The sequence below is a fragment of the Meriones unguiculatus genome, chromosome 7, assembly GCF_030254825.1.
Source record: "Meriones unguiculatus strain TT.TT164.6M chromosome 7, Bangor_MerUng_6.1, whole genome shotgun sequence".
NCBI classification, from domain to species: domain Eukaryota; kingdom Metazoa; phylum Chordata; class Mammalia; order Rodentia; family Muridae; genus Meriones; species Meriones unguiculatus.
Window position 1 is genome coordinate 22,947,749 of NC_083355.1, and position 16,425 is coordinate 22,964,173.

A 16,425-nucleotide genomic window follows, 5' to 3' on the forward strand; every position below is an offset into this window, starting at 1 on the left:
TTTGGAGATGGGTTTCTCTGTGTGGCCCAGGCTGTCCTGGAACTCAATCTGTAGACCAGGCTGGCTTTGAACTCAGAGATCCACCTGCCTCTCTCTGCCTCCCAAGTGCTGGGACTAAAGGCATATGCCACTACCACCTGGCAGGATAAATGATTTTTTTAAAAATCCCTCTACATATTCTCTGTAGATACTAAAACATTAGAAAAAGAAAACAGCTGGCAAAATGGCTTAGTTGGTAAAGATGCTTGCAATTAAATCCTGCTGACCCGACTTCCATTCGGAATCTATGCAAAGAACAAAGGCAAGAACCAACTCCACAAAGCGGCCCTGATTTTCACATGTACATGTGTTCACACACACATACATATGCATACCATAAACCTTAAAAATTAAAATAAAGATGGGGGAGAAATGTGCCTATGTAAGACCTGAGGTATGAGGGCACCCTCTGGGCTTCAATGTACACATGCATGCATGCACACGCGCGCACGCACGCACGCACGCACGCACACACGCACACACACACACACACACACACAAATAAAACTAGTACACTTGGGCTCAGAGGTTGAAGAATGCTTATTGCTCTTCCAGAGTACCTGGTTTGGCTCTTAGCATTCACATGGCAGCTCACAAACTCCAATTTCAGGAGACTCCAATAACCTCTGGCATCCATGTGGTACACATACATTCGTACACATGTACATTACATACACATAAATAAAAAAACATTCAAATATAGTGAAGATAGGGCTGAAGATATGGCTCAGTAATTAAGAGCACTTGCTACGATTCTAGAGGACTTGAGTGCAATCCCCAGCACCCACATGGTAGCTCAGAATCATCTGTATGGTTGGATCCCATGGGATCCACCTTCTGACCACATGTAGTACTTATACACATGTGCAGGCAAAACAGTCATACATGCACATACAAAAAACAAATCTAGGTTGTGCAGTGGTGCTGCATGCCATTCATCCCAGCACTTCGGAAGCAGAGGCAGACAGAGCACTGAGTTTGAGGCCAGCCTGATCTATAGGGTAAATTCCAAGATAGCCAGGGCTACATGATAAAACCCTGTCTCAAAACCTCCCCACAAAAAACCAAAACAAAACAAAAAAAACTTTAAATTTACACTAAGAAAGACTTATCAAGCTTTAAATTTTACTCCCTGTCAGGCATAGTGGTGCATGTTTATAATCCCAGCATTCAAGATACTGAGGCAGGATTGTTGCTAGTTTAAGGCTGAGACTATATATTGAGTATAACAAGACCCTACCTACCCCTGGCCCTAACCCCAATAGATGGCCACTGAGATAATCCAGCAAGTTAAGGCACTTGCCGCTAAGCCTGATGACTGATACTTGGGATCCACAGGGAAGAAGGGAACTGATTCTTACCAAATTCTCCTCTGGCCTCTACACTAAGACAATAATATACACACTCAAAAATAAACAAACAAATGTAATTAAAAAAAAATCAAAGAAAAGAAAACCCCACAAAGTTCTAATTCTCTATTCTTAAGCAATCCAAGAATGGAATTTTCCACTAAAAAACAAAAAGCAATTCCTAATCATAAACACATAATGAAAAGACATTCTTAATAAAAATATATTATACATCAAGAAAACTGACTTCTCTCTTCCTACTATGGAACTTACCTATCCATGTCATCATCTCCAGGTAACAGGGGAGGGAGGGGCAGAGGAGGCAATGTTGAAGTTTTCAGGTGTGGAATAGCAGCTGTTACAGACACTTGAGTCTTCACAGAAACCTGTACAGGGGGCTGAGAATTTATCTGAGAGGATAGAGTAGATGTCCTTGGGTGAGGAGAAGAGGGCAAAGTTGAAGTACTGGAAACAGGAACTTGACTAAATGGTGGTTGGGGAGGAGGCAGAGGTGGCTGCAGTGGAATAGCTGGTAGTGGAGGTAAAGGTGGCAAAGGGGGTGTCTGAGGTGGAGGGGTAGTAGATGGTAAAGGGGGTGGAGAAGTAATTGTGGGGAGAGGTGGAAGGGTCTCCTTTTCTGATGCCTCTGTCTCCTTTGAAGTAACAATTACCTCCTTCAATGTTAGAGGTTTAGTGTCCTTTGTTCCCTGTGCTTTCAAATCCTTAACAGGATGGTTCTGCAAGTTCTCATCCAACTTTACTTTCCCTGCATCTAAACAATTTTTTACCTCTGTGTTTGAATGTGCTACATTTACCAGTTCAGTATCTGGAATAGATTTTTCTGACTTTCCACCTCTGGGTAATTTTTTTGAGTCTAATCCTGACTCCTTCACGTCAAGTTTCTCTTTTTTAGGCAAAATTATAGGTGAACCCTTGGATTCTTTTCCATCCATTTTTGCTGCTGCAGCAGCTGCTGCTCTTTCCTTCTTTTTTCTACTGAGTTCAGCTCCCAGGCTGGAATTCAATGGAAGCCTGACAGGTGAGATACTGGAATGACGGCTGCGTGACCCGGATCGCTTCTTTTTACTATGAGAAGATGAGTGTCTTGAATATGCAGGACTTCTACTTCTGGACTTCATGGATTTCCTACTGAAAGAAGAAAACAGTCAAATTAAAATACATCATAAACAGAGATATAAAGAAGACAATAGGTCAGCAAAACTGGGTCTAGAACTGTAAATTTAATCCCATTCTGAGTTATCAATCCTAAAAATAGATTAAAGCAAGGCATAGTGGCACACTACTTTAATCACAGCACTAAGAAGGGAAGGGAGAGGCATAAGAATCTCGAAATTCAAAGAAAAAGTGGTCTACTGTTTCAAAAAAAAAAAAAAAAAAGCAAGGGAGGAAAATGAGGTCAGGAGGGGCTTGCTCAGTGATTAAGAATAGTGGCTAACTCTTCCAGAGGGCTGAGGTTGTAATCCCAAAACCCACAGCATGGCTAATTGTTACTCTAGTTCCAGATGTTCCAACTTCCTCTCCAGGTCTCCCCAGGCACTGCAAGTACAAAATGTACAGGCAAACCACCCATACGAGATAGACAGACAGACAGACAGACAGACAGACAGACAGATAGATAGATAAGTAGGTAGGTAGGTAGGTAGATAGATAGATAGATAGATAGATAGATAGATTAAAAAAAATAAGCAAGCAAGCAGGCAAGCAAACAAACCAGGTCAGGCATTGTGATGCATGCCTTTAGGCTAAGCACTGAGGAAGCAAGGCTAGGTGAATCTCCAGCACTGAGGAAACAAAGACAGGTGAATCTCCATGAGTTCAAGGCCCAGCCTAGTCTACAGAATGAACTCCAGGAAGCCAGAACTATATAGTGAGACCTTATCTCAGAAAGCATAAAGAAAAACAAAAACAAGCAACAACAACAACAACAACAAAAAAAACAAAAAGAAAACAGAACAACTACCCCCCTCAAAGAAAGGTTCAAAGTTAGGACTAAAGAAAAGGGTCTGTGGTTAAAAGCACTTCCCATCACCTACTTGGTGGCTCAAACCATCCAACAGCCACGTCTTGCCTCCTTAAGCACCAAGCATGAATATGGTATACATACATGCACACAAACACTCATATACATAAAACAAAGTATTAAAAAAAATCAAAGTCATGCTCTGTTATATGGCAAACTCAAAAATAGCTTGGACTATGAGACTGCATCTAAAAAAAAAAGACAAAACCTCGAAAATCTGCATGAATACTTGTTTGTGAAGCAAGTAAAACTAAATATTCACTTGGCTAGGGTTTGGTGGTTCCTTTTTGAAAGCCTAGCGTTTAGGAAACCAAGGCAAGATATTACACAGACTAAGATGCCAGTGTGAGCCACACAGTAAGTTTCTGCTAGCTTGGGTTATATTCAGACCTTGCTAAAAAACAAAACAATAAATTAAAAAATATATATCAGGGGCTAGAGAGATGGTTCAGTGTTGAACGTATACTCATCTAGCAGAAGGTCCAAGTTTAGTTCTCACCACCCATACTGGGCACAATGACCTGTAACTCCAGGATCTGGGGATCTAGAGCCTGTGGTCTTCTTTGGCACTTGCATTCATGTGCATGTATGCACACAGACACATACATAATTTAAAATAATAAAAAAAAAGATCCACACATACGGGTATAGTAGGTTTATGCCTTTAGGATCTCTGTGAATTCTAAACTGTTTGCTCTACAAAAGAAGTTCCGAGCTATAGAGTAAGACAGTCTCAAAAAAATAAACAACACAACAGAGCTGGCACCATAATGGCACAACTGGTAATCACAGTGGTAAGGAGGCAGAGGCAGAATTGTGATTAAAAAATAAATAAAACAAAAATAAACTGGGCAATGGTAGCATACACGTTTAATTCCAGCAACAGTCAGGCAGATTCTGTATATTTGAGGCCATCTTGGCCTACAGAGTAAGTCTAAAACTGCTAAGGCTACACAAAGAAACTGTCAAGAAAAATAAACAAAGTTACCAAAAATTGTCCACTACCTATTTAGGTTGTCTCTCTTTAGTTGGTTTTTGTTGTTTTTCCAGACAGTCTTTCTATAAAGTCCTAGCTGTCTTGGAACTCACTCAGTAGACCAAGCTTCCCTTTAACTCAGAGCTGTGCCTGCCTCTATCTCTCAAGTGCTGAAATTAAACTTATGTGCCACCACCACCACCAAGCTTGCTCACTACTTAATTAAATGGAGGAAGATGGCATACTTCCCAACATCAGAATATAGTCATATTCATGCTTACTTTGAAAAACTTTGTTTTATAAATATTTAATAACGTGGAAACATCAGGAAGTATTATGCTTCAATACCTTCTTACTTTTTAGTCTTTTAAGATGTATTTTTTAAAAAGATTTATTATTTATACAGTGTTCTGTCTGTATGTACACCTGCAGGCCAGAAGAGGGCACCAGATCTCAGTATAGATGGTGGTGAGCCACCATGTGGTTGCTGGGAATTAAACTCAGGACTTCTGGAAGAGCAGCCAGTGCTCTTAACCTCTGAGCCACCTCTCCAGCTCCAAGATGTATTATTTTATGGGCAGGAGTGCTTTGTATGTATGTATTTACATAAGTGCACCACCTCTGTGCCCAGTGTCCACAGAGATCAAGAGAGGGCATTGTAATCCCGGGAATGGATTTAGAGATGTTTATGAGCCACTGGCCGGGAAATCTCCCTCTAGGAGTCCTAACCACTTAGCCAACCCTGCCTGCACCTCAACTTCTAACTTTTTAACTAGGATACTACTTTATAGCCTTAGCTTATAATAAAGTTGTGTCTATAATAAACAAATTTCCATATACAAAATTTGGAATTTTAAATTTAAAATTTAGAATTTATAAGCATATAGAAAACTTTTCATATTAAAATAAAAAAATTTAAAACTACAACAGTTCTTGAAATATTTTATTTTTAGGTACTGAGGTCAGAACCTTCCATTTGCTAAGGGAACACCCTACTACTAATCTATAATACCAACCATAACACTTCACATTTTTATTTTTTAGTGTTCTGAGGCATAGTCTTGCTACATAAACTAAGTTGGCCTAATACTCTTTAGTCTTCTGAGTGTCAATTTTTAAGGTCTTTCTCAGTTTAAGAGAAAAATGATTCCCAATCGATTTTTTAGGACACAGAAGACAAGATATTACTGCATGTACAAATAAACTTGTTTTGTTTTTTGAAGCAGAATTTTACTATGTAGCTGGCCTGAAATTTGATATGTAGACCAGGCTGGACTCAAACTATGCCTGGCTACAGTCAATGTTCTTAACTGCCAAGCCATTTTTTAAGTCCCACAAACAAATTTTTATGAGGAATGATTGTGAATAAAATATGGGAATCTATATAACTGATTATTCTAAAGTCTCATTAACTTATCACTTTTTTATTATAGCCCTGCTCAAGAATCAGTGTAAGGAAAACCGACAACTCAAACCACAAAAACTATGACTAGAGCCAGGCATGATGGTCCATGCCTTTAATTGCAGCACTTGAGAAGAAGAGGTAGACAGTTCTGCATTTGAGCCAGCCTGGTCTATATATTGATTTTTCAGGCCAGTCAAGACTGTATAATGAGACCTGTCTCTAAAAAAAAAAAAAAAAAAAAAAAAAAAAGGTACTGGACTTGGGTATGGTAGCAACACCTTTAGGCAGAGGCAGGTTAAACCTCTGTGATCAAGGCAAACCTTGAACTAAGTTCCAGGACAGCCAGAGCTACACAGAGAAATTCTGTCTTGAGAAAAACAGACAGGGGCTGGAAAGATGGCTCAGAGGTTAAGAGCACTGGCTGCTCTCCCAGAGGTCCTGAGTTCACTTCCCAGCACCCACATAATGGCTCACAACCATCTATAATGAGATCTGGTGCCCTATTCTAGCCTGCAGGCCTACATGAGACAGAACACTGCATACATAATAAACAAATAATCTTAAAAAAAAAATCAAAATCCACTTGCCACAGCTTTTCAAACACTAGGTTTATATGTGTTTGTCATGCTGCTCAGGCTCTACATTCAACAATTTATTACTTACTGCTAAGAAGTCCAATAAAAATATACAATGTATGCATACAAACAAACAATGCTACAAGCCAACAAAGAAGTTCATGTTTCCAATAATATTTGCTTTTATATCTGCATCCCCACTACCAATATTGTCTCCACTTCCTCCTCATTTATATCTGCCATTACTGGATTAATTTCAATTAAGAAACACAACTTGGAGCTGGAGAGATGGCTCACAGGTTAAGAGCACTGGCTGCTCTTCCAGAGGTCCTGAGTTCAATTCCCAGCAACCACATGGTGGCTCAGAACCATTTATACAGGGGTCTGATGCCCTCTTCTGGCATACAGGTGTATATACTGCTCTCATCTACATTAAATAAATAAATAAATAAATAAATCTTTGGGAAAGGAAATTGTTAAAAAAAAAAAACAAAACTTTTTCAATTCACTTAAGAGAACCTTGATACCTGCTATTTTCTCTAAGAATCTAAATAAAATAATTTCAAAACAAAAGTTCTCACCAAAAATTGTTTTAGTTTTTAATTTTTAAACTCAACAGTAAAAAATTTTCAAGTAACTTTCACAATGATGCTCTCAAGAAAACAAATATTTTGCCTAATATGACAGCACATGTCTATAACCCCAACAGTCAAGAGTTAAAGGAGGATTGCTGGAGATTTCAGGACAGTTTGAGGTTAGCATAGGCTACATAGTAAATTTCAGGCCTCCCTAGGTTACAGTGTGAAACCATGACTAAAAAATAATGGTGTATGCACGCCTGTGATCCCAGCACTAAGAGAGGCAGAAGCATTCAGATCTCTGTGAATTCGAGGCCAGGCTGGTCTACAAAGCAAGTCCAGAACAGCCAAGGCTACACAGAGAAACCCTGTCTGGAAAAATAAATAAATAAACAGAATAGAATAAACTTCTAAGAATACTTTAAAACTGTGCAACATTATAAATGATATATTTATGACTTATGCATTCCACTATACAAAAATCTTACCTCTCCAAAAAATACTGAATTCTAAGAAATGGTATACATGCTAAAAGTTTACAAAAGTATGCTTATTGCTACAACTCTGAGATGAAGCTTTAAAAAAAAAAGTAATGTAGATAAACATGAGCCAAAATATGTCACAAATATTAATTACAGAATTTAGGTGTTAGGTACATACATGCATTTTTGTTATAATTCAATCTAAGTTTGAATTTTTTTAATACTATAATGAGAAAACAATAAGAAAACTTGAGCACTGTATTTAGGCAAATACACTTTAGCTGTAAGTAACTTTAAGTCAGTGAAATATACGCTGACATAAAACATGCATGAATTAATTTTTCTTTCAGTGGTATTCACTTGTAAAATGTACTGAGTCACATTATGCTCAAGGCACAGTAACATGCTTCATATTTATTAATCTTCACAGCCTTGAAGTAGGTAGTTTCTATTCCTATTTTCCAAATGAAGAAACTCATGTGTGAACAAATTAAATCATTTGCCAAAGGTCACAAAGAAATATCAAGATTCCACTCAGATAAAACTAAAGCTACTGTTCTGGTTTTGTGGACAAAGATAGGTCCACACACAAGAGAAGAACAATTTTCTATATATAATTTCAAATTAAAACATCTTTCTAACAAAAATATCAAGCAGAAGGCATTATTAGCACATATTTCAAGTAAGATTTTGAAAATTTCTAGTGTTAACAAGGTTAAGTCAACAGTGGTGTTAAAAAAATCAATAAGCTGTCTTTGTAACTGTTGTTAGGCTGCATGTCAAAAGAAAATACTCTCACTAGCTCAAATTTCACTAAAAAGTTACAAGATAGGACTTTTCCATAAGTTAAAAGGGTGATAATAGATTTGGGGACATAGTAGGCAAAGTTGGTAGGCTAACTTTGGCAAACAAACTCAAACAATAGAAATGAAAATTTGTAGTTTCTCAATTCTCTTGTGAGTTCCACTAAAATTTAAGCACTGCTACCTATGACTTTACAAAATTTTAGGGCAAAACAACAAATAGCTAAACAAATTCTGGGTGATTTCTCACAAGTGAAGATTCCCCATTATTGAAAAGTACCTACCTACCTTGCTTGAGCAGTTGGAGGCACGTGAAATCTTTACTTCTCAATTTTGGGTTTGGGGAAAGCCAGACTTACCTAATTGACTAGCCAACATAGTCAAAGTTGAACACTGCAAGCTTGAACACAAGCTTTAATGTTATAAAGACTAATTGACAGTTCCCCCCATCCCACCCTACCTTAGGAAAAACAGACAACAGCTCACCTGGGGATTGGACTCCGACTCAGAGACCTCTTGCTCAAGAAAGGGCTGCTAGATCGCCTTCGACCATAGGGACTGGGTGATCTCCCGCTGTAAGAGCCACTCCTTTCATAGCTGGACGACCTTCTCCGGCTATAGGGACTCACAGACCTCTGCCGTCTGCTGTAGGGACTGGGTGACCTAGTGCTGGACTGGTAAGCAGACGGCTCTTTGTAAGGTGGGCTGATTGACTGCCTTCTTGAGGTACTTCCAGGACTCTTCTTATACGAGTCGTAATTGCTAGAAGTGTGAGACCTTGGGGGGCTAAGGTCATAATCTTGGCCGTAAGAAGCTCCCGAAGGGCTGTCATCTTGCTTGGAACTGTCAGACCATTTCCTATGGGGACTCCTGGATCTCCGTTTAGGACTGTCCACCGTTTTGTAACTTTTGGGTGTTTCCCTTTTCCGATGGCTTTTACTCCGGTCTTTGTGTCCAGACTTTAACTCACGTTCTTTCCGGGTCTTCTCCTTGTGGAGTTTGGACGACCTGGATTCCTTGCTGCTGCTTTTGGATATTTGTGTCTTCCCATAATCATCATTCCCCTCCACTGAACGTTTTGAACTTCCTGATATCCGGTCCTTCGTAGATCCAGATTTGGAGACTTCCTGGTTTTTTTCTTTCTCGGTCTGCTTAGTTTTTACCAAGTCTCGGGACCGCCGGTGCTGGTGATGACGATGTCTGTGCAGGCGGTCACTCCGATCCGTTCCGCGACGTTCATCATTCTCCCTCCTGTCTAATTTGAAGGCCATGTCATCTGAGAAGGTATCTGAATCAGAGCTGATGTCGTCATACTCCACCAAAGGTTTAATTATTGTACCCAAAGATGCTGCTTCGGGGGTTACCAACCCCATGTCTTTGGAGTGTTTGGACTTATGCCGCTTGTGCTTCGACACCAAGCGGTGACGCTCCCTGCTGTTGGAGCTGCCACCTCCCGATGACGGCTGCGAAGTTCCAGAAGCTCCTCCACTCCCGTCCTTCTTGCCCCCATGTCTCTCTGAATTGGGCATTCCCTTTCCCCGAGCCTGAAGAAGGGGAAAAAGTTCCCCAGCACTCCAAAGAGCCCCACCCTCCCCCCCAACCCCACGCCCACCAAAGCGCCCCTAGAAGGGGGTGGGGAGGGAAGGGACCGTAGGCCAGGCTCCTCCTTCCTCTCGCCTCCTCAAGCGCCCTCCTACATGAGGTGGGGGGGTGAAGAAGCGAGGGAAGGAATGAGAGTTCCTCAGCGGTGGAGTAGCGCGACACCGGTAGCTGCTCGACTCTGTCCCTCACCGCCGCCCACCGCAGCCGAACCAGTCTTCGGGCCCGCGAGCCCGGGAGGTCAAGGAAGTAGGAAGCCGACCGCCCGAGCCTGTGGGGCCGACTCCGGCTCTGGGGCCCTGGGAGGACTGCGCGGGCCCTTCCCCTACCCGGTAGCCCGGCTCGGGACGGCTTCCTGTCGCCGGGGCTCCGCGGCCTAGGTTGCCTCACCTCCCACTTCGTCCCTCGTTCCAGAGGGAGCCCCTTTTCTAACCTCCGCCTCACGCCAGTACCTCACATACACATTTCGCTCCCTCACACAGACTCAGTCACACACTAGATTAAACCGAAACGGCACTTGGGGGGAGGGGGAGGGGCGAGCTCCAAAATCATCGCGAGATTCCGCTAGACTCCCGCGATACTTCGTGCTTCCTTTTCGGCTCTACCCATTACTTCACGAAACAACGCGAGAACAGGACCCAAGGCACAAATGCGTCCCGTTAGACTCTCGCGATAAGTTTCCAACTCCCCTTTTGAGAGCTCTGTAGAAGCGGAAGTTGCAGAGATTACCTTTAAAACTTAAACCTAACTGGCAACTGTGAGTAAATATTCCCAGGTTTCGGCGGAAAAGCATCCTAACACAGCCTGTAAGAAGTCTTTTGATTATCACAAATTTTTAAAACAAGTGAACACTGGGGACAGTACAACTCAAACCTGACTGTTGGGTTTTTTTGTTTGTTTTGGGGGGGGGAACGGCTGAAACAGGGTTTCTCTGTGTAACCCTGGCTGTCCTGGAACTCAACCGTGTAGACCAAGCATTCCCCGAAGTCAGAGATCGGCCTACCCCTGCCTCGCGGGTCCTTCAAGTCTGAACGTTTAAACAAAGCTTTCTACTAATGGCATATACTAAGTGTTAGGCATCTTGCATTCATTTTCTCTGCCCTGACCACGAGACACTGTCATTGCGATTTTACAAGTAAGGAATTCCAGAATGAGAAAAGTCGGTTTAGGGGTAGAAAAGTTAGTGTAGAGTGTAGTGCAGAGTCAAACTGTTTGCAACAGGTTCTCTAAGCCAGGCTCGTGACAAAATTGCGGCTATTCGACCTCAACCTCCCTATTTCTATATTATTTAAAAATTTTTGCAATCATATTTATCTTTTTGAAATAGAGTCTCCCTAGGTAGCCCTGGCTAACCTGGAACTCAAAATATTTGAAAGAGGCCTCTGGCCTAGCCTTAGTGCTGGGAATTAAAGGTCTGTGCCACCACACCTTGCTTCCACATTTTTAAAAATAAATTTAAATGTCAATTGAACGAATATGTGAGCTAGACACAACTAATAATGATTGGAAATGAGACAATGATCATTTAGATGGTTTGCTTAGATCCAGATTCTGAAGACCTTTTAAGAAAAGTATTGAAAAATTAAAGGGTGTGGTGACACACCTTTAATCCTAGCACTCTGCAGATTGAGGCTGGAAATCTCTTGAGTTCCAGGTCATCCAGAGTTGCATAAGTGAGACCCTGACTTAAAAAAAAAAAGAATCAGTTTGGCTGAATGTACTGTGCAGGTTCTTTTGGTGTTTGTTTGTTATTTTGATTCTGTTTCTCAAGACAGGGAAGTGTAGTCCTGGCTGTCCTGGAACTCACTCTATAGACCAGGCTGGCCTCAGAGATCCACGGGCTTTTACTGAGATTAAAGGCGCGCACCACCACTGCCCTGCTACTGTGCAAGTTTTATACAAGGGGCGGATAGATGAAAACTCGACAATAGACTACACATAAAACAGATGTTTTAGGGCCTGGAAAGATGGCTCAGTGGTTAAGAGCACTGTTTGCTCTTCAAAATGGACCCCAGTTCAATTCCCAGCATCCACATCCACATGGCAGCTCACAACGGTCTGTAACACCAACTCCAAGGGCTCTGACACCTTCACACTAATGCACATAAAGTAAAATTAAATAAAACATTTTTTAAGACAGGTGTTTTGCCAAAAACAAAAGTCAAACTTTTACAGAAAAGAGAAAAAAAAAACAAACAGCTCAGAAAGCATGGATTTGAGCAGGTTTTCACTAGGTACAGAAAGTACAGTATAACCCTGTCAGGAGCATGAGTATTGCTCTTTTTTAGGTGGATAAAATTCTACCCTAGGAAATCTTATATTCAAAGTTTCATTTTTTTCTCTCTCTTCCTCTCTGTCTTTCCTTTTCTTTCTTAGCTCTCTCACCTTTCCTCCTCTCTTGGAGAAGGTCTCCACTAGCCTGGAGCTCACTTTCATCTGCTCCAGCTAAAAAACATTGTAATTATAGGCATGTGTTGCCCTGTAGGACTCTCACAGTTTTAAAGACAAAATTTGTAAACTTGATGATTTCTCACAATAACCGGTGGGTGAGAAGAGGGCTTTTGTAAAAATAAAGATTGCTCTCAAAAATAAAATGAAGAAAAAAGGGGGGCGGTGCTTCATTTTGCTGACAAACTGAATTGAGTGATTCCAGGAGTTTCAGTTGCATGATTTGCACAACCTGCAGGGTAGGGTATGAGAGCTCTGGGATGACAGTCCCTTGCCCACCAACCCCCCAAAGCAGGTCAGAAAGTTTCTATTTAGATTATACAGACAGGAAGTTATGGGGCTGGAGAGATGGCTTAGTGGTTAAGAGCAATAACCGCTGTTCCAGAGGACCCAAGTTTAATCCCCAGAACCAACATGGCAGCTCACACCTGTTTATAACTCCAGCCCCAGGGGATCAGATACCTTCACACAGATAGGCATCTAGGCAAAACACCAAGGCACACACAAAAGAAAGAAATAAAAAATTAAAATAGATTATATAGATAGGAAACTTAAAGTTACAGTAACTTCAACACGTGAACTTAATAATTTAGGTTCTTGGTTGTAGGGTGCTCCCCCCACCTTTGGTTTTTCGAGACAGGGTTTCTCTGTGTAGCCCTGGCTGACCTGGAACTCTTTCTGTGGACGAGGCTGGCCTCGAGATCAGAGATATGCCTGCCTCTGGTTCCCAAGTGCCGGGAATAAAGGGGTGAGCCAGGCTCTCACTTTGCAACCAAGGCAAACTCCTGGCAGTCCATCTCCACTCTACAAAAGTAACTGGGAGACAGGTGTGAGTCAGCGTTAGGTTTAAAGAGTTTTCTTGAGTCTAACAGGTGGCACAGGAACTCAGAGACCAACCTGCCTCTGCCTCCCCAGTACTGAGACTACCACACTGGATCTTACTTTGTTTTAATTGTAGTTTAAGGAAGCCTTGAGCCAAGTATGTCTGGCTTTGACACTCCTGATTCTTGTTTCTATCTCCCAAGTGCTAAGACAGCAGGTGTGCACAACTAAGCCAGGCAACACTTTTTGTTTATATCTTGAAAACCTTTCTATTCCAGTGTTGTTAAACATTTATCTTTCTTTCCAGAGTGCTTCTTTAATGTTTTGTTTTATTTGTCTAAGGGTTACCATGTGACCTTGGCTAGCCTGGATTTATAGATTATAGATAGATTTATATAGATATTATATATATTACAGATAGAATATATAGATTAGGTTGGTCTAGAACTAGAAATTTGTCTGCCTCTGCCTCCCAAGTGTTAGAATTAAAGGCTTGTGCCACCCACCGCAACCAGCTATTTTTTTTTTTTTTTTTTTTTTACACAAAGTCCCATATTACTGAGGCTGGCCTCAAACTTAGAAGTTTATAAACTTTGTAAACCTTATATTTCCCTAGCTACACTTCATATAGACATTAGTGTTTATTTGTGTAGAAAGTTTCTGTGAAAAACCTGAAGACAAATGGCTAACTGAGGTGCTTATTTAATATATCAGAGGGACTCTGGCCTCTCTTTCACTCCCTGCCTGTATCAGAGTCCTGGCTCCTCAGCACTTCTCATGCGGCCCCCTTCCTCAACCTCTCCAGCCCCTAAGCTTCACTGCCTTTCTTTTAGTTGGTCTTCCCTGTATAACCTAGCCATTTTGATGACAGTTGTTTTTATCTGTTTGCCTCTTGGCTGCCCACTCTTGGTTCCACTCTCCTGGCCTCTTGGCTTCTGGCTTAACCCTCTCCTTCTTCCTCTCCTCACATGGCCCCATTCAGTCTGGACTCTCCCAGCTTAGAATCATTTTTATATTATGAAATATCTGGGATGTACTATTATGCTCAAAATATTCAACCTGGACATCTTCCCAGGACTTAGGAGATGAAGGCAAATCCAGAATTCAAGGCTAGCATTGGTTATATGAGACCCTGACTCAAAAAGAAAAAAAAAATGAACACTGTGTAACAAAGCCCCAGACCTTAGCACAACTCACAGCTAGGTCCATGATGGAAGTGACATTCAATCTATAAAACTCAGTGCATAGGCAGCATCTGCCAAAAACAAATACAAATCAAAGTCCCTTCTTATGGGAAAGTCTCTAAATGTACTTATCCTTTCCTTTTGGCTTCTGTAGTTCAGCTTCTGGCTAACTGTTCTTGTTAATTGAAGTATATTAACCCAAGACATAGTTTTTGTGCTTGAAAGCTCACCCTGAGAAAGGCTCAGGGCTACACTGGGATCCTGAACACCCAGTATAGTTGACGGCAGTATATAAGACTTGCTTTTGGCTTAAACCCATTTTGAGAAGTCTCCTCTCACAATAGTTTTGGAAATCCCACCAAGATCCCAGAGACCAGACTTCAGGACACTAAGGGTCTCAGAACCCCTTAGAGTAAAAAAGGGTGTGGTGGTCAGATGACTTCTAGGGGTTGTACGAACTGAGATGTTCCAAGTCCACAGGGATCCCTTTGATCAAGGGATGCCTAACTCTTTGGAAGTGGCTAATACTTCCACCCCCAAAGGAAACAAATTAGAAAGTTGCCTGGTATGTAAGTCTGGTTAAGGTGCCTTCTGTTTGGATGCACAGAAGAGGTTTAATGCAGCTGCTAATCCCAGTGTCTAGGGTCTACATGAGAGGACACTGTATCCCTCTGTTCAGGTATATTAGTGTGTTGTGGTCACCCCTAATTTGTCTCCTGTTGCTGTTTCTGTCCTGTCTGTCTCTCTCTTCTGATCAGCCTGTTATTTGTTACTGTGAATTAAGATCCAGAGAGTGAAATTATGGGCAGTTTTGTTTCTAAACAGTTCACACTTTTGGAATGTTTCCTTCATTATTCTCAGGAGGTGTATTAAAAATGAAGTGGAATGTAGGTCTTCCAGGGGAGCATTCCTTCTGCCCTGTACCTGCTCCGAGCAGCCCATGGGAGGGGTAAAGTTCCCCTGGACTGAGCCCGAAGGAAAAGAGAAAGTTCCACTCCTCTCTCTCTCTATTTATGTCTCCTTATTAACCAATGATCTATATAACTGAAAAACTCAGGACCCACCATTCTCTGAAAAGGGGGGGGGGGGGGAATGGTCCCTGGGCTGGGCAGGAGGATTGCTACCAGATAACCCAGCCTGGATATAACAGATTTTCCCTCTGTCCAACACTGACCAAAGAGATACTACACAACTTTTTGCTAGCTCCTTTTTAAAGGATTAAAGACAGCTACTAAAAAGATTTCCTTTGGGGCCGGGTGATAATGCCACATGCCTCTAATTCCAGCACTTGGGAGGTAGAGTCAGTGGACCTCAGTGAGTTTGAGGCTAGCCTGGTCTGCAAATTGAGTCCAAAAAAAAAAAAATTAAAAAAAACAAAAACAGGGCTCTGTTATACAGAGAAACCTTATCTTAAAAAACAAATCAAAACAAAAAGATTCCCTTTGAGGCTAAAGAGACAGCTCAGCAATTTAAGAGCATTCTCTGCTCTTCCAGAGGACCTGAGTTCAATTCCAACAACCATATGTAATGGGATCTGATTCCCTCTTCTGATACACATGAAGACACAGGACTCATATTCATATATATATATATCACATATATTTTAAAATATTTCCTTTGTTACCCCTTCTGCCCTAGATATTAAAAAAAGTTATAAAACTTAAAAAGGTCACTGTGGTGCATGCCTATGGTCCCAGCACTCGGAGGTAGAGGCAGTTGTATCTTTGTGAGTTCAAGGTCATCCTGAGAAAGCAAGTCCAGGACAACCAAAGCTACAGAGAGAGAAACCCTGTCTGTCTCGAAAAACAAAAACAAAACAAAAGTTCAAGGTATAATAAGCAGTGCCCAACAGAGCACTGATTGGGACAAGACCTTTTGCATAAACTAAAAGCTTCTGTTACCTTCTCTGATGATGCTGCCTAATGGTCTTTTCTGGTGAATACCGTCACCATTGGGGGCTGTTCTGTGTGGGCGCAAGGAAGGCACTGGGCAAGCAGTCAAACAAAGAGACCTAGTGTAGCACTTCCTGGCAAGGGCAAGCATTGAACGTCAGCACACAGTTTTGATTGCCAAGTCCTATTAAAAGGTTTGAAAAAGGGCTGGAGAATAGTTCACTTGGTAAAG

The 16,425-nt window shown here is 41.5% G+C and overlaps 1 protein-coding gene across 8 annotated transcripts in view; it reads right to left on the reverse strand.

Moving 5' to 3' along the window:
* The window catches only part of Cdk12 (cyclin dependent kinase 12), an 81,968-nt gene extending 71,589 nt beyond the window's left edge, over positions 1–10,379 (reverse strand). For 7 of the 8 annotated variants that reach the window (XM_060386806.1, XM_021659885.2, XM_060386805.1 and 4 more), the window contains exons 1-2: positions 8,735–10,379; positions 1,662–2,537 (exon numbers count right to left, since the gene is read on the reverse strand). In XM_060386806.1, the coding sequence (XP_060242789.1) occupies positions 1,662–2,537; positions 8,735–9,777 (1,919 nt within the window). In that variant the 5' untranslated portion in view covers positions 9,778–10,379. The remainder of the gene's footprint in view (positions 1–1,661; positions 2,538–8,734) is intronic. The other variant, XM_021659880.2, reaches the window with a different exon arrangement.
* Positions 10,380–16,425: the final 6,046 nt, after the last annotated feature.